The following is a 24222-nucleotide window of genomic DNA, read 5'->3' on the forward strand; positions in this document are numbered from 1 at the left end:
TTTCAAAAATATATTTTTTAATTTAACTTTGTATCTTAAATATTTCTTGTTTTCTTTATTGAAATAAAATTTTCTTGAATCTGATTTAATATTTTTAAAAGCTTGTGTTTTATATTTTAACTTTTTCTTTTACATTTGTCGGTCATTTGGAACAAATTTAATAACACCTCAATGCACCCTGTCACTTTTGTATACCACGACATATGAATGAATACATCCTTTTGTATTCATTTATTTTCTATATTTATCTTTATACCTCTATATCTATCTATTTATCTTAATATTTACCCATCAATATCTATTTTTCTACACTAATTTTATTGAAGTGCTTGATGTTTGTTGTATAGTTTCTGCTATGACAGCTCAATTTCCCTCTCAGATTAACAAAGTCTCTGATTCTGATTCATGTTTATTTTTGTTTTACATTTTGTTTTAAATTTGTCCACTTTTTCTATTGTTTATTTAAGCTTTTGTTAAACAGTTTGTTTTATTTTATTATTGTTTATTTCGTCCAAAGTTTGGGTATTTTTGTTCAGGCGGACAGGTCCTGCAGGATCACTGAATTCTTCGGTACGTATTTTTCTGTTACACCTCAGCGCTCTCACGCTCGACCTGCGCGTGCCCGCCGTCGCGGTGCCCTGTCCCTTTAAGAGCCTCGTGTTGTTACAGGAAGTGTGAGGGGTGTTTCCAGCTGATCTGAACAACAGGAGGACCGGAGTCTCCCTCAGCAGTCCGACCTGTCTGGGCTTTTTTCGGGCACCTTAGCAAAGCTCGCCGGTCCCGACCTCCGGCGGCTCCTTTGCGCCGCGAAGAGACAGTCGTTCCGGGGTAAATCAGGAGGAGAGCCGGGGGCTTATTCTCGTCCGATAGCCGTGAGCCGGTGCCGTCGGAAGCTGTTAGCTCGGACTGTCATGATCCCAGCTCGGAGATGGCGTCCTTCCCCGGTTTGTGTAAGGCTGTCGGGCCCGCGGAGGAGGAGAACGGGGAGCTGGACGGATCCCTGCAGCAGATGCTGAAGGCCATCGCGGACGAGAGGAGCCGCCTGAACAGCCGACAGGAGATCAGCGGCATCGGTGAGTGTCTGCGGGCTTCTTCGTATCCACACAGGCAGCACCTGAACTCCCGTGAGCAAGGATGAGCCCTCTGACGTGTTTCAGGCTGGCTCTCATTTATCTGTGGGTCTGGTTTACTTTGGAGCAGGGCCGGATCTATCTGCTGAAGGCCCCCGGGGCTGTACTCTGGTGTTGGGACCCCGTGAAGACCCAAACACAGTGCTCTCCTCGCTTTCTAACCCAGCAGATGTTTCCATGTTTAAGCATTGGTGGACATTTCTTTAAACTAAAAACTAAAGACAGGTGTGAAAAGGTTTTTTTAGTTAACCAAAAAAGTCTAAAAATGCACATGCTGTTCAAACAGGGTTCGGGCTTAGAGCCACAGCGCACAGTGGAGTTTTAAAAATACAGTAAATAACTGTCAATGTTAAATAAGAAATTGCAGGTCCTCTAGTGTCCACCAGAGGCTCCAGCAGTGAACAAATGTCCAACTTTACAGCAGAATAAAAGCCCCAAAATATTGGAGTGATTATAAAATAATGATCTGAAGGCAGCTTTGATCAATAAAAATAATAACTGACATAATGTAATGACATTTATGGTTAATTTTCTAAACTCTGAGCTCCACAAAGGTCAGACATCTGTTTTCTGAGGAGGACCTGAATGTCTCCTGTAATGACATCAGCTGCCGTGGATCCTCCATCTCTGTGTTTCTCTTTTTTGCAAGGACTGTGTCGAGTCCTCGTGACTGCCTTGTCGTCCGGTCCTCGTCACGAGCCTCGTTGAAAATAAAAATGAAAGTTGATCTTTGCTCCGGCCTGCGTTTGCCGCCAACATCGTCGGAGCGCCGCTCCGCCTGTTTCTGCTGCTCATTTGTTCTGATGGATAAATCAATGAAGCTCTGTTCACAGCACATGACTTCATCACAGCAGCTTCACTGTCATCACCAGGAGCAGAGCAAATGTTAGACACTGCAGTGCTACCTCTGCTTCGTGTCGTCATACAGTCTCGAGCCAGGCCTCATTTCTTTCTTTCTTTTCCACTGTATTAAACTAAATAGAAATCAGAGTTTGTACAAATCTGATGAGCTTGAAAGCTGATCTGTGGTCTGACCACATTATTTCCTCCTGTCATTACAGAGATGAGCCCGGTCTTGGGTCTTTTCAGATTCTGATCATCTGCTGTAGATGGTTTTTAGGCCTCACTCTTCTTCTTTTGTCCTTCACTTGTCCACTTTTCCTTCTTTTAAAATAAATAAATAAAATTATTTTTCTATTTTTTTTTTTTTAGGACACACCACGCTGAGATAATCTAGGTCTTCAGCTCTTTGAAAATGACCTTGTTAGTACAAAAATCGTATCGATGTTAACCTGTTTTATCTTTGGCACATTCTCATTTCTTTAACAGAACTAAAGAAATGAAGTGTTTCAGGGATCATCTGGTAATAAAAGACATGATTAAATGATTTGTTGCTCAGGTGGCCATCATGTGCAGTTGCAGCACTGGTTCATCCTTGAATTTGGAGCCTTTTCATGTTTGAATGATTCACAGGTCAGAGTTCAGAGGATTAACAAACACGATCCTATGGAAATGCTCTGGTACGAGGACTGGACTGAAAAGAAGTGAAAAAGCAGCCAGTGTCCAAAGAAGAACTTGTACTGCTGTTTAAGAGCACTTTAAAAATTCACAGAAACTCTTGACTCCTTAAAAGCAAAATATAATGAGTTTTGGCTCAAGACTTCTGCACAGTATCGCAAACTAAACATTGGGTCTTTGAGCGTTGATCACATGAAACATCCTCAACTTAAATAATAATGAAACCATGTTGATGCAGTTTGACTCTACGTGTTCCTCAAGGCTGTGGCTTCAACTTCATTATTCATGGTTTTATAATACAGTGGACCGTTTATTAGCTGAACTCAAGGAGAGAAAGTCAGTCTGTGTTAGTTTTATATTTAAGGCCACAAACACAATTATTTAAACTGAGCTAATTTTTTAATAGACTCTGGATTAGTTTACAGTGACGCAGATCTATTTTTTTCTGAATAAGAGCAGGTTTCCAGACTAATCGATCGATAACTTAAATATCGTAGAGAAGAGGAGTCTGTGGATACGTCACAGCGTGTGTGTGACACCTGCGGTATCACACACACGCACCCCTGTGGTGTCACACAGGGCAACATTTAATGGTAAAGACTGTACAGCGGGGCTGGAGGTGCTCCTGTTTCTTCATGCAGACTCTGTCGTGTCCTTGGATGCTCCTCTGCAGGCGGCTGGTGGTGACTCAGGTCTGATCCGACAGTGACTCAGGTCTTTGCTCTGATCACAGAATAACTCGGATCAGTCTGTCAGACGCAAAAACCTGGTGATGTCGCTAAAAGCATGGTGAGTATATAAGCTCACACACAGCTGACAATCACGACAGCTGACTCAATAAGGAAACTGAGGTTTTTCACATTAAAAGCCTAAGGGATGTGCTTACAGTTCTGTTTTTGCTCGTTTACACTGTAAGAATTTATTTTATTTTAGCTTTTATGATAAACCATGAGCTGAAAATGCTTCAGATATTTCACTTACCAAGCTCTTCACAGGAAATGATAACCAGCTGCCTCCCTCCTCCATGTTGGGGAAACGTCCTCCAGCTCGCCGCTGAGCCATCACTATCAGACCGTGGGCGGAGAGGCTCTCTGGAGAGTCAGCTGAATGAAAACACGGGAGCGGAAGGGGAAAGGCGAGCTGAGTATAGCGGGTGAACTTTCAAAATAAGAGCATAAATCCATTGCAGCTAGCGTAGCTCTTGGGGCAAAGCTCCACCTGGGCAGTCCACACAGGTGAGGTCTGTGTGTGGTGACAAGTGGCATGATGTCATAATAGGCAGCTCAGAACTCTGGGTGTGACTATTATTCTGCATCCACACCTGAATAAACACAGCTGCTGAAAGTTTGATAGAAAATAGAAAAACATGGAGGGCGATTAGACCGCCTCGGTGCTTTTTATCGGTTGGTGGCGGCTCGTATAATTTGAATACGAGCTCTTATTTGAGAATTCACGGTCTGAACTATAAATACTCGCTGAGGCAGTGAAGCGGCAGCCAGGCGAGGCAGAGAGATGAACATGAATGATTTATCTTTAATTACCTCCTGCTGTAAATACTCTGACATCGAGCGCAGCTTTCACGCTGACGCTAACGGTGAGAGCGTCCATCGATCGTCTGAGATCTGCTCTTCAGGAACTGTGGTGCAGAGTTACCGCCGATCTGACCGTGACTCGCTCTCTGCTGACAAATTATTACAAATCCTGCTAAATATTTAATGAGGCCGCAGTCCGAGTCCGGGCAGAGGTGGTTGAAGTGCTCCAGTTTGTGTCTACGTGCACATATGTGTGTGACCGCAGGACGTCACAGCAGGAGGCCTCCAAGCTGTGTACAGTCTGTCTGTGGAGTGGACTGTTGGAGCCAGACTGTAAAGGTTTAATGTACAGGACCAGTTGTTACCGTCGATTTCCTTTAATAAGCGAATGCAAACATCTCAGTGCTGCGTTTATTTAGCCGATTGGTTTTTAGCTTTAATTTATGTAAGGCTGTAAACTTTGAGCTTCTAGACAAAGGTTTTTGTAATTTGTTTAACAAAAAGTAAAATCAGACCTGTTTGGATCATTTTCAGAGTAGCTTTGCATGATTCACAGTTTAAAATAATCCTGTATTTATTCCCGAGCCTTGCTTTAAAACTCCGTATTTCCCAGATCGTTGGTGAGTGGTTGCTTGAGGTCACTGGCTGGTTTCAGCGAGGGTGACAGCAAAACAAACCTCCCTGTGGCTGCTTTGGTCAGTAGAAGATTGCTGCGGTCTCGTGTAGCTGGAGTTTCACTCAGTGTGTCTGCAAACACAAGTGTGACACTGGAAATGTTCCTCACCACTGTGACTTTAGTGACCCTCAGTGCGCTCAGAAAGAACATGTTGATTATATTTAAAGCACAGTCTGTGTAACCTTTTAATTTAATATTCCAAATATTTCCTCCCAGCTTTGGGTTTGCCTCCAATGTTGGAGAGGAAGCTAAGCTTAGCTGTGTTGGCTTCATCACGTCAAAGTCAGCTTTGTGGTTGTCATACTGATGCTCAGCTGGATGGTACGCCAACGCTCTCTCAGCTGCTGTACAACATCTGTGACATGCAGATTGTATCAGAGCAGAATGAGCGCTGGCCAGTCAAAGGTTGTAGGTGTGAGTATTTGCATTTTTCTTTAAGTTCATTGGAGCTTAATTACGAAGCACTTTCAGACGTTTGGCCTCAGTGGCTCAGTCAGGCGTTGCAGAGAGTCTCGCTGGTTCATTCGGCGCTGGTGCGTGCACTTTGTTCATCCTTTCATCCAGGTCACTGGAGCTTCGAAAGCACATCACACAGGATTATATAACTGTCATGAAAAATGCAGCAGGCCTACCACGGCTCATGATATTTCTACCCACTGCTGCAGAGAGATTTGGGGTGATTCAGCTCACTTTCCTCAGATGATGAGTGATAGTGCGCCGGGCTTCATAACACAGTTGATGTATTTTTAAAATGGCATATGCAGCTATAAATAGAGCCGGACTTTTATCAACGTCCCAGAGGCTCCTGCAGAACTGTACTCTGCTTCAGTCAGCTGTGAGCCTTTAACACCTTTAAACAACACTCTGAAGCCCAGGTGACATTATAACAAGATACCTGGGTGAGTTTAAACTAAATGACACTGTTCAGCACATCAAGGCTGACTCATCCTCGTCTCACATCAGAATACATTTCCTTCAATGTAATTCATACATTACAGTGAGCCTTCACGGGATGATTTTGTTTTTTACTGTTCTCTGGTTCATGACGTCATCATCTTCACCTTCGTTGCAGTGTGAAGCTGTGATTTCAGGGATCTGCAAGTGGGGTTATGTCACACTCAGACATGGTCACAGTTTCTGTCATAAAATCTTTTCATGAAAGACTCGATCTAATCGATTATGCGGACTGCTTAGTATGACATGCGTGGTAGCTAGTGATTTTCATGATCATGTCAGCAGAAGTGGTTCATATGGGACTCAGCAGGGTCATTGACATATGTCATGAGAAGTTGTTGAAGACTCCAAAAAGTTTGAACATGCTGGTTTTCAGTCAGGATGATGTAAGGCAGCGCTGGTTTTCTTTCATTCATGTGTGTGTATATATATATATATTTTTTAATTTAACCTTGATTTATACAGGTATTCCCATTGAGACACAATATCTCATTTACAGGAGAAACCTTTTTTGGACAAACAATTATCACACCAAGGGGAAAAATCAACTTTTTAGTGGGATTTAAAGAGAGCTGGGGGCTCTCTGGGTAAGTTTGGCCATTCTTTGGGTGGTTGGAGTGGTAATAGAGGTCCTTAACATCCATTAGGTGGTTTACGTTGTCATCAGGAGAAACTGAAACAGGCTAGTCTTTTAGTGGCATGTTATGTGGTGTCGCAGCATTGGTCTTCTAAAACATTTAGTGGTCATTATCATTCCTGATCTGAACCATTGGTTCAGTCTTCTGCATCTGACCATAACTAGGCTGATCTCGTATATCCTGAACCTGCCGTGGTTAGTTCCTTTAGGAGGTTTTAGTAAGATTTCAAGACAATTGTAGTCAAACTTTTGTTGGTTCCAGCGGCAAGAAAGAAGGTTTGAGTTGCCATTAGGGAGGTTTGAAGAATCCTTTGGCTCTAATTATAAATGCGATTCAATAGGTAGTTTTAGGAGTTCTAGAGAAAATGTAGGTGCTTCCTTTAGGTCTATATATGGTTCAAGTTCTCTTGTAGGAGGCCTTTGGTATAGTTTAGGTCAGGGGTGTCGAACTCCAGGCCTCGAGGGCTGGTGTCCCGCAGGTTTTAGATATCGCCCCGTTTCAACACACCGGAATCAAATTATTAGTTCATTACCAGGCTTCTGGAGAACTTCAAGACATGTTGAGGTGATAATTTAGCCATTTAAATCAGCTGTGTTGGATCAAGGACACGTCTAAAACATGCAGGACACCGGCCCTCGAGGCCTGGAGTTTGACACCTGTGGTTTAGGTATTGTTGGAGTCACTACGAGGTTGTATGGAGCCTTTATTGGTCTCTGTTCAGGTTTTCAGTGGTTCAGGGTTTGCTCTCTCAGATGATTTTTTTTTTTTTTTTTTTGGAACCTTTCGGATTTCTAGAGTTATCCCAAACACAGTCGTCTGAGCTCCAGAGTTTCACAGCAAATACTCCGAGGATATTTAAGGATATTGGTAAACAGCTACACCTCTGGCATGATAGGTGGATCTTAAATGCAAAATCTGGGCTGTTTGGTGTTCACATGTGATTAAAACAACAGCCAACAACACAAGGTGTGGCAACAGTTGACGCTGCACCGTCATCAAAACCCTGGAAGAATGTGGTTTGTCCTTCCTGCAGAGCTGCCGTTTTAAAGTACCAGAAATTAAAGGACTGATGGTCAAGTATGAGATGCTGAGGTTTAATAAACTATGCTGGCTGTGAGGCGTGGTTTAAAGTTACTGAGTCATTACTCTGACTGTAGTTACCTGATATTGGAGCCTGAGTTAAGGATTTCTTTTGGCTGGTTCAGTGCTTCCTGTTGCTCTTTGGAGCTTCTTCTGCTCTGGTTGCCAGCAGGTCGTGTTCACTGACTCACCCCCCGTCTGGGGAAAACATCCCTCATGCCAAGCGTGACTGGATGAAGGCCAGAGGTCATTTCCTTTCTACAGCCAGCGGCTCTGCTTGGCTGCTGCCTTAGCTCGGAGGTGTTGACTTGTGTGAAATGTGAACAGCTTTAAGCAGCAGCCTAAACATTAATTCACACACTTGAGTTTCAGCTGTAAACTCTGAATAATGACTGCTGACATCGGGTACTAACACCACAGAGGAAGTCTTAGTCCTTTTATAGGAGCATGAGTAATTCGGAGAGGCTAGACAACAAGACCACAAACACCCATCTTGGGGTGCTTGTCATCAGAGAAGCTTAATTACTTCTGCAGTAATGGTCTGTATTTATATAGCGCTTTACTAGTTCCTAAGGACCCCAAAGCGCTTTACATATCCAGTCATCCACCCATTCACACACACATTCACACACTGGTGATGGTAAGCTACATTGTAGCCACAGCCACCCTGGGGCGCACTGACAGAGGCGAGGCTGCCGGACACTGGCGCCACCGGGCCCTCTGACCACCACCAGTAGGCAACGGGTGAAGTGTCTTGCCCAAGGACACAACGACCGAGACTGTCCAAGCCGGGGCTCGAACTGGCAACCTTCCGATAACAAGGCGAACTCCCAACTCTTGAGCCACGATCGCCATGTCAGTTCTTTATGAGATGTTTATTTATGAGAAGTACCATTTAAAAGAAAAAGAAAAAAGAAAAAAATTGTATTTACCTACCAGAACCAGTGATAAGTATTCATTTATTTCCATTATTTGCAGGTTTATTCAGACTCGTCCTCTCAGTCACTCTAAATTAAACCCATAAGAAGTGTTTGTACAATTACTCTGGTTTCATCTTCATCTCAAATTAAACTAAAGCCTGAACAAATCAAAGCAAACGAAGTTTATCCTCCTGGACCAACATAGAGTTAAACTAATTCATTTAATATCTGTGAAATTTAATGAAATGCCAATACACCATCATGGAAGGGCTTTATACCCACATCATGTGGTTTGGTTACTCCTCGTCATGCTGTGTCTCCTTTAACTTTGTACTGATCTTAGAATATTTAGAATTCGATTTTAATTTTAATTGGATATACAGCAAAAGAAAATAAAAGGCTACTTATAAAATCTAGAAACAGAATAAAATCTTAAAGTCTGATCTGATCTTTAGAGAGGGGGACTTTTTAAACAGATGGGAGGTAAAATAGACAATATAGATATATTTATAGCAGAAGGTAATTAAACATTAAACAGGCTAAAAAATAACTGCGGACAGCTGTGTTAAAACTTTTACAGCAGAAATAAAGATGTTTACACCCTGATGCACAAACTGTTTTGGTTTCTAGAGAGAAGTTCCAGCTTCACAACAACTTTTGCCAAGGAATAAAGAGGAAGTAAAAGAGAGGAATAGTAAGAAAACTGTCACTATTTGCAGATGACAAAGTGTTATTTATTAGAAAAGAGGAAGATTGTAATTGTTTATCTGAGACTGTAATATCAGGAGTCAGAGACTAATATAACTTGTAATAGGGCTTAAAGTTTGCATGATTAGGGGCGTGGCCTCTTTAACTGACTGGGTGGATGGTGACACAGATGGCTGGAGCTGCTAGCAGACAGCTAGCAGCTCCACCTCAGCTAACTGGAGTCACTGAACTGGCCCTCTGGATCGTGTTTGTGCTGTTGGAGCCTCAAGGATCTCAAAACTGGATTATAGATGGCAGAGAGTTGGTGTCGTAAACCACCGCCTCTGTTCAAAGATGGTCGCTCACAGTGTACATAGATGGCTTCTTTCACTCATCTTTCAAACCATCTGTACTCTGTCCAAGATGTGAACATTGGCATCCTCGAAAGAGTGACCTTTGTCCTTTAGATGCAGATGGACAGCCGAGTCTTGTCTCGTCGAGTTGGCTCTTCTATGTTGTGTCATGTATTTGTGAAGTGGCTGTTTGGTCTCTCCAATGTAGAGGTCTGGGCGTTCCTTGCTGCACTGTACAGCATGCTCTACGTTGCTAAGTTTGTGTTTAGGAGTTTTGTCTTTGGGATGAGTCAGTTTTTGTCTGAGTGTGTAGCTGGGTCTGAAGTACACTGGGATGTCATGCTTGAAGAAGACTCTTGAGTTTTTCTGATAAACCGGCAACATAGGGGATAACAATGTTGTTGAGTTTGTCTTTCTGATCCTCCCTAGATGGCGTCTGATCTTCTTTTCTGTGCTAACACAAAACATTAGCAGCTAAAATGCAAACGCCGAGGCTTCTAAATGTGGCGTGGTGTCACAGTGGCTTTGTGGTCCACAAAGAGTCCAACTCAACAAGAGCCAATCACAGACAGGAAGGAACACACACACACACACACACACACACACACACACACACACACACAGCTCAGCATCGATGTGTTTAATTTAAAACATGTTAAACTGTGTGAGGAATCAAAGTTCACCAGTTTTCTTTAATTAAATCAAAATTAGCAAAAACTCTAATGAGCGTGAATCTTAATTGGCTCCGGTTCAGCCGTCTGACCCGCTGACCTTCTCCTGCTGCTCTCCAGGTTTATCTGCAAGAGAAGCTCTCGCAGGAAGTTTAATTCAATGCAGAGTCATTCTCTGGCAACTGCCTGACAACTGTTGCTAAGCAACAAGGCAGGTGCCTCCGGCCTGTAAAAAGGTAGCAAAGAACCCGGGGTGACGGAGGACAGGGGGTCGATACCGAGTGAAACACAGAGCGTCAGTATGAAATCGATTGGTGTCTGTATCCTCTCACACTCGGCCCTGTTTGATCCTTCAAAATAAAAGCGTGTGTAGTAATCCAGCAGCCTGTGAATAATGCATGAGCTGATTTTATTGGTCATAAGGAAGAAATAACTGTGGATCTGAACAAAAGCTGGAGCTGAATAATGGAATAATAGATTTTAGAGACAGAGTGTGAACAAAGCACACTTCCTCTGAGCTGCTTTCAGACATTAAACACTCACTGACACCATATTCACAGGGAAAGGCCTTTGAAACGTTTAAGTCCAGGTTTAGTCTCAGTGCTCAGGTTTTTGAAGCCCGTCTGAATGAAAAAGTTTATTTTAATATTTAATTTTTGTGGAACAGTTTCAGATTTCGTGATGTCACAGTTGTAGTTAAAGCTTTTATTGAAGTGCAGACCTTGAACCTGGATGTTTGGTTAATTAATCATCTGATTGTTTCCCGTGGCTGCAGGTTGGTTTAAACCTCTGAGGAGCACTGCTGTCCTAAATACCACTTGTGTGCTGCTTGACATCAGCAGCTGCTGGATTCTGTCCATAGATCAGTAAGATCGGTGCTGATGTTGGATTAAAAATGACTGAACTGTCACAGCTGTCTGTTATGTTCCTCGATATGAGTAAATAAATGCTCATGCATGTATTTTTGCTGAAGGAACTCTTGTTGCCGAATAGTTTCTTCCCTTTTTCTGTTTTTGTTCCTCTGAAAGGCCAAAATTTATAAAGAAGCTTGAACTGAGGCCAGATTTTGTTAGCAGTTGAAGAACAAATATTCTTTTCCTCGAGCAGCCGATCACTCTGTAAGTGTAAGGTAGGAATCACTGGACGTGTTTCAGGCTTCTCTAGTCTCGCCTTTCCTTCGTTTTAAACGCTGTGATGTCACACAGCACCAAAATGTATTCATTTATTTAGTTATTCAACGTTTGAAACATCTGTCATGTCACAGTTGGTGACAGCTGTTAGCCAATTAGATAATGCTATGCAAATATCATGAGAGAGCAATATGTGCATGAAATAAACTGTCGGCTTTTTCTAACTGCCGGACTCGGACCGTAAGTGGAGAAAAATGGTGTATGTACAGTACTTTACTACACCCTGCAGCTCTTAACAGTCAGGAACACCCACAACAGTAAGGAACGTGAATCCTGTCAAAGTGGTTTTTGTTGGGCAGTCACAGTCAAGTACTTTTACTGTGAAAGGAAAGAACAGGAAGATGCCCATTCCATACATGAGTGCAACAAGAAAAGTAAAGGATAGACATAGCTTCTAGGTCTTAAATCTGCATTCTGCACCAGGGGCAACGATTGCCTAAAGGCTTCTGGTCCCATAAACGTTGATGGGAAAACACGTAAACACCCTCCTCATGAGTCGCGATAGTTTCAGTAACATTGAATAAAACATGGAGTTAATTGAGTAAAATTTGGTCATTAATGACGTCGGGACGATTATGTGGTGTGCGCCAGCGAGCATGCTCAGACAGTCATGTCTAATCCATCCCAGTCATTTACTCAGAAATCGTTCCACAGACTGTTTAAAAATGAAGCTGCTTTAAACTGAATTCTCGTGCTGACTTGTTGTTTTGACCTCGTGTTTCTTGTCTCTGCAGGCTGTTTTAAAGATGACCGCATCGTTTTCTGGACCTGGATGTTTTCCACGTACTTTATGGAGAAGTGGGCGCCGCGACAGGACGACATGCTGTTCTACGTCCGCCGGAAGCTCTCCTACGTCAGCGCCGACAACAGCGAGGGCAAGAAGGTGACATGACACTTGATGTAAAGAGTCATCATCGCTCACGTTTCAGACATTTGCAGAGCACCAGCAGAGCCTGACGGCCAGGATTTCAAAATAAAAGGTTTCAGAGAAACGTGAATGAGGCGGTGAGACATGATGGATGTGAGGCTGCATTTGTGTCTCTGTTGGTGAATAATAGATGGCTTGCTGGTCTGGATGTGGAGCAGCATTAAAATAAACCATGTTCAGGCTCCCTGTGAGCTGCAGAGGTTGTGTAACGTTGGTGTTCATGTGAGGATCATTCAGAGGGAGACTTTGTCCCACCATCGCTCCCTTGCCCTGAGCTTTCCTACTACTTTTATTGTGAAAATGCAGAGTTTTTCAGACCCTTTCCTGCGTCTCCTTTATTTATTTGTAGTTTTTTGTATTTTTACCTTCGGTGAACCTGACCTGTAAGTTTTTGGCCCATTAAATGACATATTGCAAATTTTGGATGTGGTTATGATAGTTTGTCCACCACAGGAGCAGAATATGTGACAGAAAAAAGGAAAATCAGAGAACTAAACTTTAACCACTGAGACGTTGGCTCGGTTATCCAAAGCACCGACCCAGAGTGGTTACATCTGTCCCACAATCAACCCTGAAAAGACCCCAGAGGACTTCCTGCTCTCTGAGGTGCTCACACTTTCCTCCGTGGCTCTGGCCTTTGACAGATCTGATGATTAGATTTATCTGAGTCTGCAGCAGAGCGGCTTCGCCCGCAGGTGGACAGTGTGGTTCATTTTTACTGCAGCGTCCGTGGCTGTCAGTCAGACTAACAGCAGATCAGACGATACAGACAGCAGACGCCATAACAGCCGGCGAGATGATCGGCAGCGACAGCAGCCATCAGCTTCCCATCACTCTGTCCTCTGAAGAATGCAGCTTCAGTCACAGGAACAGAACCTGAAGAAGAGCAGATCAGAAAAACGATGGAGCCAGCTGATGAGACAGAAGCATTAGTCTCAGCAACTGAAATTAATCTGAGATTAACTTATTATCATTTTAGTTTTTGTCTTTGTGATCAAACATTTAAACCTGCAGATTTCTCATGATGCCCTAAATCTCAGCCTCGTCCTGCTCTTCATCTCTGGTCGTCATAATTATATTTTATAAGCTCAGGCTGTGTTCGTCCTTCATCCCCCTGCTGTGTCCAGGTCTCTGCTTCCTGTCCCAGAGCAGAAACAGCTCTGGGAACCTTTCTCCTTCACATTTGTAATGTTTCCAGGGAAAACTTATTTAAGCTCAGGAACTTTTTTCCAGCATTTGTAAGTTTAACCAGCTGTGAGCATCAGTGCGAGTGTGAACAACCTGCATCAGACACCAGCTCCTCTGCTTCTGATCCTTCAAAAAGTGCATTCCAGGTGATCTTTCAGCTGGCATCAGTGTGTGTGACGTGTGATTTGACCTTTGGAGGATTTGTGGGTTTTGGTTCTTCTTCATTGGTTTCATGTTCTCTGATGGACGCCTGGAGCTTCAATCGCTTTAACCCTTGGAGTTTGCGTGATGTCAGACTGAACATCTGGACCAGAAATGGTTCATGACATCAAACTGAAGAAGCTGCACCTGGTTTAAGATGTGAAATCAAAATGGCAGCTGCCGTAAAGCGGGTCACGCTGCTGTGACATGTTTGCTTCATCGTTCAGGTCAGAAAATGTTCATGAAGTTTGCATTGCTGTGAAATCAGGATCATAATCTCCTGCAACACACACACACACACACACACACACAATGGAAAACTAGAGTCATTTGACCTGAAATGAGCTTCGTGTTTTTGCTGAATCAGCGTCACTTTTTCAGTTTCAGTTCGTCAAAGCAGGAGGATCTGAGGCCACATAAAAACCACACACACACACAAGCGCTTCACAGGGAAACCATGACGACCGCTCCTACGCTCTAAATGGTTTCTGAGTGATATGAAGGCTGGCTTGTGGAAAACTTGTATTTCCCTCAAGACCAGAGAAATTCACCAAGTGGGCAAGGAAACGGTGGAGGAAGGAAGGAAGTATGTGTATAGGCGGGATGGATGGGGAAAAAGAGGAAGTAGGAGAGGGAATCTGGGAGGAAGTAAGGTTGAAGGAGCTGAGTCTGATGGTAAGTGTGTTCAGACGTGGTGCTGATGGAGGCTTTGTGCTGTGTTTCAGGTGGAGGTGGAGGTCTACAGGAGGGACTCCAAGAAGCTTCCGGGCCTTGGTGACCCCGACATCGACTGGGAGGAGAGCGTCTACCTGAACCTCATCCTTCAGAAGGTGCAGAGCAGTAAAGTTTAAAAAAAGAATCTTTTAAACTGTTTTTTGTTGTCCTCACTAACCTGACTCCTGCACCCTCTTCCAGCTGGACTATGTGGTGACGTGCGCCGTCTGCACACGCTCAGACGCAGGAGATATCCACATCCACAAGAAGAAATGTCAGGTAGGCGCTCTGCAGCAGCTCGAGCTGATGAAGCCACCAACCTTCTCTCATCCCACCCGTGATTTGTCTCATTTTATTTCCCCGCCTGTGCTCACAGGAAGTGTTCGCATCTCCGAGTAAACATGCCATGGACAGCAAAGGGGAGGAGTCCAAGATGAGCTACCCCAACATCTTCTTCATGATCGACAACTTTGAGGAGGTAAAAGGATGTTTTGAGCTCGTGCAGAGCTTCTGTGGTGAAACGTCTCTGAGCTCACAGTGCTGTCACACTGAGGAGGGGAGGTGGGGGAGGAGTGAGGGCGGTGACTGCGCAGATTAGTTGATGAAGCGTGACTAAAAGCTCTCGGCCCATTTAAAAACGAGCTTGTGCACAAGCGCAGCGTTTGTACCGCCACAAGCAGCAGAGTTCGCGCTGGGACAGAAACCGATGATCCTCCAAGGCAAGGGAAACGCTGCTGACCACAGTCACGAGACGCTGTTTCTGCTGCCGCACAGAAAGACACGGGACATTTGCAGGTGAAGTCATGTGACCTTCTGTTTGTGCAGGTGTTCAGTGACATGACGGTGGGTGAGGGCGAGATGGTGTGTGTGGAGCTGGTGGCGAGCGACAAGAGCAACACCTTCCAGGGCGTCATCTTCCAGGGCTCGATCCGCTACGAGGCGCTCAAGAAGGTCTACGACAACCGGGTTAGAGACCAGAGCGTACACCTGCACACATGAACACCTGCACACATGAACACCTGCACACATGAACACCTGCACACATGAACACCTGCACACATGAACACCTGCACACATGAACACCTGCACTACACTAGCAGAAACATGCTACAGGAGTGTGAATGTGTTCTCATTTAGCATGCTCACATTTATGAAGTCTTGACACTTGGGCTAAGAACACCTGCAGACTCTGAAGCTCTCAGGTGTGATGGGTCAATCAACTGTCAGCAGTTTGACGTCCGTGTCGTGTTTCAGGTGAGCGTTGCTGCTAAGATGGCCCAGCGGATGTCTTTCGGCTTCTACAAGTACAACAACATGGAGTTTGTGAGGATGAAGGGGCCGCAGGGCAAAGGTCACGCCGAGATGGCCGTCAGCAGGGTGCCGACTGGCAACACCTCCCCCTGCGGCACCGAGGAGGACCAGGTGTCACCCATGCACGAGAGGGTGAGGGAGAAGATGCCGTTTAAATATTCAGTCTTGAGATTTTTCATTTTTTCCTCTGAATGTCTCCACAACAGATTTGAAGGTTTTGTTTTTCAACAGCTGTGTTCATGACCTCAAATGTGATTGAACGTAAGCACTTTACTGTAATACTCTGTGGAGAGGACTGCTTTATGTCTCAAACCGAGTTTTTCTTCAGAGGATGAGACCAGCTGTGATTAGGTTGAAATCTGAGTTACCACAGAGAGGCTCGTGTGACCATCCACCACAGAACAACACTGCAGGTGGAGTTTCAGTTAAATTGCTTTTTGAGCTGCTGAAGTCTGATCTCACTTTCATTCCCGAGGCCGATAAACAGTTTGAACCTTGTACTGAAGCCTGTGCTTGCTCTATAAAACCTCTTTACAGTAGAGCTGGATATGGTACGCTTAGCTTTATGTTGTGATAAAAGGATCATTCTGCATAAAATCAATCCATCCTCTTTTATAACAGTCTGTTTTACTGCTATCAGAGTTCCTTGGACACTTTTGTAATCATGTCCAGGCCTTTGTTCCTGCTTACATTAAAAAGAAAAGTGAATGAACAGCCCACATATCTCCACATCTGTGCATTAAAAGGCTTTTGATTGAATTGTCCAGTTACAACAGAGTACTGTAATCCCTCAGCAGCTAATTGAATGTTTCAGTTTAACCTCTTAAATGAAATCTGAAGGTCTTCACCTGAAGCTCATCTCCATCACAGAGCTATAGCTGTGATGAAAACCTGCTCGGCTCGGGCAACCACTGGTGTGGTTTCACTTCTGTGTCCGAGATCTTTGAGAAGTAGAACAGAAAACCCCAAAACTCAGGAAGTGAGTCGAGCGAACGGCACGAAGCTCTGCTCAGACGAAATCAGGTCGAGATCAATAATACATGCAGCTGGACTGACTGTGCATCATTTAACAGCCGGATGTGTCTCTCACAGAGACGTCTGCTGGAAGGAGAGCTCAGCATGAATCCACTCTTTGATTATTGATCTGAACAATAATTAAAAAAAAAAAAAAACTTCACATGAACCAAAGGATGTGACGGTGTTTACTGAAACAAGGACAGGAGCGATGGGAGAGCTGAAGGAATAAATTTACTCGGCTTAATTGGAGCAGCTCTTCCCCACAAATAAACTTCAAACTGCCCGACGTTCCAACAGGAAGCTCTCTGAACATCAGGACATCACACAGAGATGTAGAAGAAAACGTTTCAGCTGATTTCCAGCTAAACTTTCTCCTCATTACCAAAGAATCTGGTGCTGGTCAGGTTGGCTTGTGTCTCTGTAATACAAGCTGCATATCATCCCACCATCACCAGCAGGACAATGATGCACAATCAGCAGATTAAACCACTGATCACCTGTGGACCACAGACAGAAAAGCCTAGACTCCTGTGATGTTTTATTAAATATATAATTCACAATGTTGTTCCTGAAAAGGCCAAATTTCTCTGCTGTTCCAGAGTAAGATGTCCCTCAGGGTTCGACATTAGGCCTTCTGATATATATATATATATTTTTTTACTTGAATAAGACTTTACAGCTGAACACAAAGTATACTTTTTTGCTGATGATGCCATCCTTTATGAAACCTTCTTTGAGCCCCTCCTCTTGGGTTTATTTGTGCCCCTGTTTTTAAAAACAAACAAAAAGCCAAACATTTGCTCCTTTGGGGCTTTTAAATGTCTCGATCGATGGTTCCGATCTCTGTATGCGACTCACTTTATTAATGTGAAACTTCCCAACAAGACAAACAGTTTGGGTTTTAGAGAATTTCGTGTCCCTGCTCTGGTCACCAGCCGTACACTTGCAGTACATCGGGAATTTAAGGTTGGATTGCAAACGAATAAAATGAAACTGAGGATTTCGGCCAGTGAAACATCTCTTCTGCCTCCCCGTCTCACTTCTGTATAACGAGGTCTCGGTGACATGTGATTAAATCTTACTTCCTGTGTGGACTCTAACCTGCTGTCCTTCCTCAGGTGACATCGTTCAGCACGCCTCCGACCCCGGAGAAGAACCGCCCCTCCTTCTTCTCGCCGTCTCTGAGGCGCAAGATGCCTCGAAACCGGATCGCTGAGATGAAGAAGTCTCACTCTGCCAACGACAGCGAGGAGTTCTTCAGGGAGGAGGAAGATGAAGGTAAAGACTGGCACTTCTGCCTCATTCCTGAGACGCTCACCACAAGTGTGGGTAACGTTTTCCTGAATTAATTCAGTTTATTAATCAGGTTAGCTGTGAGTCTCTTTGTGATAACACAACATTAATAAAAGATCATTAAACAGTCGTTTCTAATATACAGCAGTTCTCAGCAGCAGGTTCAAAATCTCCTTTTCCCCCTGAAGTAATCAAAGATCCAGAAACATGAATGTGTCACAAACTAGCTACCTAGAGTTCTCAAAACAGATCAGTAAAGTTAATTAAATGTAACCTGTGCGGTTGTGGCTCAGTAAACTAAACTCGTCCTGGAATTCAGACTTTGGGTTCCTGGATGTTGCTTGGTCAGTTATGGGGAAAAAAACGCTACCCGATCAAATGTTGGCACGGTTTATGGTCAGAGCCACTAGGATATCTGATCATCTTTGAACCTCCAGTAAGCAAACTTCCTGCTCCTCTGTAAGAAACCCAGCTGGAGAATTTAATGACAGTAAGTGTAAAATGGCGCCATGACATGTTCTGGTTTTACTTAAAGCTGAATTTTAACCCTCAGTGGGCAAAAGTCTTTAATTTACTCTGTAAAACATTTAAGAGCATTACCAAAAATGGCTTATTAATAACATTTTTTCTTTTTTTTTTTTTGTGTTCAGATCTTCACACCACCACAAACCTCCGCTCGCGCTCGCTGTCGGGCACCGGGCGCTCATTGGTCGGCTCGTGGCTCAAACTGAACCGGGCAGAGGATTATTTCCTGCTGTACTCACACCTGACCTACGTCACCCTGCCACTGCACCGCATCACCACAGGTCAGAGGTCTCACACTCACACAGCACCACAGTGCCCTACTACCCTCTGCAGGGAGACTGCGGGAACTGCAGGAAGTAAAGAATGACATTTTAAATTTATTTTAGGTCTCATTAATTCATAATATTGATTCTATTGAGGGTTAAATAAAGGATAAAACCTGCCTTTGGATAATCTGCAGGATCATGTTTGTCTTTCATTGCCCAGCAGGAGATCATTAACATTGTTTTGTGTTGTCAGTAACAGCAGATGTGTGCTGATGATCACTGATGGATTGTGCGCGCTCTGTTATTTATTGTGTCTGTGTGTGTTTCAGACATCCTGGAGGTGAGGCAGAAGCCGATCCTGATGACATAGCATAGCTGGACTCAAAGCATCATTACGAAGTGCCTCCTGCATCAGGCCACCGAGACAACAGCAGCGCCCCCGGTGTTCTGACCGAGACCCGCAACCAAACAGCCGCTTCAACCGGAGACGCAGAAACGGCGTCAGAGGGACGACGAACAAACCAGCCATCCGAGAAGTGCCTCCGACTCTTTCGGTTCCTGCGGCCATCTCCACGGAAATGGGCCCGGAGTCAGGATCACATGACCTCTGCGTGAACTGACCGGAAATGAGAGCGAAGAATGTTTTTGTCTGTAAATACCTGCTGCTTTTCTCACAGACGCCTTGACTAAAGGTCGAGCTTTTAGAGACCGCCTCCTACTTCCTGTTCGGCTCGCTGTGGACTTCTTGTTTAAACTCCACCACGGGTGAAATTCTGGGTCACAGTGATTGTGTGAGAGGAAACGGCGGGGTCAAATCCACCTGACTTATACAGGAAGTGGTCGCTTCACTTCAGAATAAAACACCAACCTGTACAATTGCAGCTTCACTATCAGAATATTTTCACTCCTCTGAGATCACAGTTTAAACCAAACGACATGTGATATGTGTCACATGACACAGTCAGTTAAGGATTCTGTCATAATCATTTTACAGGATTATAACTAAAGACAAAAATTTTAAAAATAATTCTAAGAATGATAATTTTTTCAACAAAGACATGACCCACATTTTCACACTTATTCAAGTTTTTCCCCTGTTTTTGTAGAGAAAACATGAAATATTTCATATTTATTTATATTTGTTGTTGAATTTTATTATCAGACATCAAAGATTTTACAGGAAAAGGTATTATAAAAATAATCATTTTTGTTCATTATGTTGAAAGTTTTCCCTTCTGAAAGAAAATGCATCTAAAGAATAGTTACATTTTCAGCTTAAGATTTCTCTCAGAATGACTCAGACCTCAGTCATTCACTAAGATCAGCAAACAGTAAAACGAGTCCTTCAGACACTAAAACCTAAAACTCTTTATTTAAACACTACTCGCTTCATGTTGGATTTTCTGAGTAAATGTGTTCTAATGAACCAAAAATACAGAAAATAAATACAGTTCTGATGCTGAAGACCCAACTTCATCTTGTACGTTCTTAATTTCGTTGTATATAATGAATTTTATAAGTTTAAGATGTGAAACTATAAATGTAAGTTATTATATCTGCGTTTTTCACAAATTTGTACTTCTGTCTTACCTTCCAGTGTGAAAAACTTGGAGGCGACTTTTGTTGTGATTATATGAATAAAACTGAATTTACAGAAAATTTCCAACTAACAAAACGAGAATCTATTAAAGTCATTTTGAGAGAAATCTTGAATTATTTTAACTGGTGCAACATCATAAACGCTAACGTTGAGTAATCCTGATGAAGAAATTCTCATATTTTATTCCAACACTCCAGAGTATTCACTAAATAGTTTTAACTTTTATCTGTATGTACGTATGATTGAAAGCAACCCGTCTATAACATTTAATGGTAACTTTATGACAAGTGTTTTTAATACTAGCATTTATCGTCAGCGCTGAAGGAAATTTTTTAAAAAGAACTTTAGAACTTAAGATTTTTCACAAGTTTGTGCCATGAGTTTTCTTTGTGTTGCATTATCTCATTAAGCTCATTAAAAATATTCAGTTTTAAAAAATAAAACGTATTGTAAAATTGCAGTTCATGAATTGTTACACAAAATTATTTCAGTATTTAAATACTTGACTAAAATTAAAATTTTAAGTCCAAAATCTTTGAGTTTACTTTAAAGTTCAAATTAAAACGAGTTTGAATACAGATACAGCTTTAATTCTGATGACATGTTCAGTTTGGGATCATTTCAGTAGGACTTGTTGAACCATGATTCAGTATTTGACCCCGTCCTCGTGTCCTCGTCTTTATACGAAATCACTTTTTCTTGTGATGATGAAACTCTGCCGTCGACTTTTCACGTCGACTCACTAAAGCGAAAAAAGGTAAAAGAAAAAAAGCAGCTTATAAAAACCAGCTTTTACTTTTTACAGATTTATTTTCAAACCTGCGGCTGAAACTGGACGAGACTTGAAAAACTGCTGAAGTTCCAGACGAAACTTTAAGGGAACAAAAGAAACTGAAGCAGCCGGCTGTTGATGTTAAAGTGACTCCCGGTTTTTTGTCCCTCTGAGCTCCCGAAGCCTTAAACACACTGACTGTGTGTGTAACATCTCCTCTTTTCACTTCCTGTTTCTTTAAACTCACCTGTGAGACGTTTTAGACACACCAACCAGCCCAGGCTTCGAAGCGTCACCTGCTCCTCACCTGCATCATCAGAACACCAGAATCAGAATCACTCTGTGTGACTCACAGCGACTCCTTTTTTTATGTTTCCTGTGAAAACTTAATCTTTTTGGATGTTGGAAAAAGTTACAGCTGAGAAATGTTTTAAGAAAACTGGAACAAATTCAACACTGTAAGGAGGGGAGGGGGGCTAAAATTGAACTGAGTCTAGGTAAGTAAAAATTTTAGTTTTAAGGGCATTTATTTAAAGAAAACTGCTTTTACCTCCTGAATGGAGAAAATCTCAGTAACCTCCTAAAAGTGAAATCAATTTTACTCTAAAATTTCAAAGAAAAATGAATCTGTTTTTAAAGTAAGTCGTACCTTGAGAAAAAACTCCAACTCTGATCCAAAGTTTGTGATAAAATGATGTAATGTTATCATCTTACATTATTAAAATTAGTTTTAGATATTGGAATTTTTTTTTTCGAGAATACACTTTGAGGTTTTAATGATTTGCATGTACGCTGTACTACAAACACCTGGTGTTTTCAGGTTTGAGGGTGGAGTCAGATCGGCTGTTGGTGTTATTGATCAGATGTCATCAGTATTGGTTTGCTCTCAGATGAAGCCATCGATGCTCAGAGTGTTTTCCTCCGTGTCGTATTGCACCTTTTTCTTTGTGTCAGTGTTTTTGATGTAGTTTATAGATCTCCAGCTGAATGTATCCACGCTGATTAACAAGCGCTTTAAGTGAGAGACGTTTGACGGACTGTGACGGTTTGCACTGTAAAACGCTTTTACAGCCTTTTTGGAAGCAGTTTGTTAAACTTTCTGTTGACGTGTTCATGCTTCCATCACAGCTTTTGTACACAGACACACTTAATGTGCATGTTTCTGTCTCTTCTTCTGTTTCCAGACTCTCTGTACATTCTCCTGCATTTATTTACTGAAATACACATTAGCAGAAAAACGCCTCAATGTCAAGTCGTCTGAATTCAGCCCCACAGTCACAGGTCATTAAGGTGGACTTACTACAGTTACACTGAGCTGTGGTGAAGCCCTTCAGTGTAAACATGCTGTGTTAGGTCCTCCCCCTTTAAATACACCCTCTGCAAAAGCTGTTTTTTCTGGTTGACCAGCTTTTGGAAGCCTGCCGAGGACCAGGTGTGGCTGTAGTAATGAGGGCACCAAAATAAATAACAAAAAAACACTTTCCTTCCAAAAGTAGAAAAAAAAACTGTCTTAGAAGCCTTGGATCACAGGGATTACTGTACACACACCAACCTCAACTGGCCATGTTAACATCCACCACTGGAACTGTAGTGTGCAGAAGTCCTGAACCACTGCCTGTTTCTTTACATTTTTCTTCCCGAAGGTCTTTCAAAGTTCTTTGGACACTGGCGGCTTTTCCAGGTCTTATACTCGACAGTGTTCACAGGAGTGTGTTTGTGTTAAAACACAACGCTGACCTTTCACTCACGTGTCTACACGAAATAGACGACTCATTTGTTTAGATCACTGTTTGCCAAATGAAATGCAGTGGAAGATTATCTGGTTCCACCTGCTTCTTAAGTGACCGGTGTGAGTAATGGGCAGAACAACTACATTCTCTTCCACTAGAGGGCAGTACAACTACCTGCTCTAATTAAATGGGTTGCAAACTGCCAGTAAAACAGGCGACAAAGAAATTACATAGTGAGTGTGACAACGCAGGGCATAATAGCAATAGATAAATATTTTTTGGGGAAAAAAAGGTCCTGGAGAAAATTCCAACCCAGATAAGCCCATAGCATGAGTAGTGGTCACAAGAAAGCAAAACCGGTATACTGGGGAGAAATCGATCCGATTCTGCTGGTGCGCAGGGAAAAATTATCAATATGCTTTTTGTGACATTTGTTTGGTGGTGTGCCGTGTGATTATTATTTTTTTTTTGTTAACGTGAAATATGTGCCGTGGTTCCTATATGTTGGGAAACACTGGTTTAGATTAAAATATCAAACAACACTTTGACATAATATTTCTGCACCAGCAAACTGAAAACAATACATGATGTGCACGGTCCTTAAAAGCTGAGTAAACTGGACAAATTGAGGACAAAAACAAACAAAAGACAAAAAGCGTCAGGGAAAGGCGGACTTATGAAAATGACACAACTGGACTGAAAATCAGAGGAAAACTTCTGATGGAGAGATGGATCGAAATCATTTTCAGTATGTACAGGTCATCAGGTGATCTTTATTAAAACTGATGAATTATGAACATACACACATCTGATCAGCAGCAACATCACAATGATCCCAAACACACTGCCAGTGCAGTAAAAACACACCTGATAGTTCTGTGTTTCTATGTAAAACAGAATTATCCAAAGAAGAGCTGTGAAGCCTGGAGATCATATCCTGCAGACGCAGAGATGACAAAGTTCAGACTGAAGAATAAAGGTACTTACATCAAAACTGTTTTTGCCTTATATTCTGTATTTTACATTTTTGTTTCTACACTTCAATAAATCACTGCACTGAAATGAGGTCAGTGCAAGAGTTTTCTAAAACTAAGAATGAGCATGAAAGTGTTACCTCGTGTTCACGTGTTAAAGGCAGAGTTTGGGTTGCTTGTCGGGCGAGAAGATGCTTCATGCAGTTTTACCTCCTGATGTTGGCAGCAGTTCTGGTTTAAAGACTCAGCTTGATTTCTCCCGGGACTATTAAACTGGAATTATTCTCAGCACTCAGCCCGTCAGGAGGGCGGCGCTAGATGTTTGTGGAGGTGAAGCAGAAATAAAGACAACAG

General features: G+C 42.7%; 1 protein-coding gene across 1 annotated transcript; it reads left to right on the forward strand.

The window, feature by feature from the left end:
• Nucleotides 1–646: 646 nt before the first annotated feature.
• On the forward strand, nt 647–24222 carry kiaa0930 (KIAA0930 ortholog). The gene is made up of 10 exons (XM_005936366.3): nt 647–1073; nt 12084–12232; nt 14392–14496; nt 14582–14659; nt 14757–14858; nt 15206–15346; nt 15635–15823; nt 17827–17986; nt 18652–18807; nt 19122–24222. The coding sequence occupies exons 1-10, from the start codon at nt 929–931 to the stop codon at nt 19160–19162; spliced, it is 1266 nt and encodes a 421-aa protein (XP_005936428.1). The 5' UTR covers nt 647–928; the 3' UTR covers nt 19163–24222.

The sequence above is a fragment of the Haplochromis burtoni genome, unplaced genomic scaffold, assembly GCF_018398535.1.
Source record: "Haplochromis burtoni strain Fernald_Lab_line unplaced genomic scaffold, NCSU_Asbu1 Contig_210, whole genome shotgun sequence".
NCBI classification, from domain to species: domain Eukaryota; kingdom Metazoa; phylum Chordata; class Actinopteri; order Cichliformes; family Cichlidae; genus Haplochromis; species Haplochromis burtoni.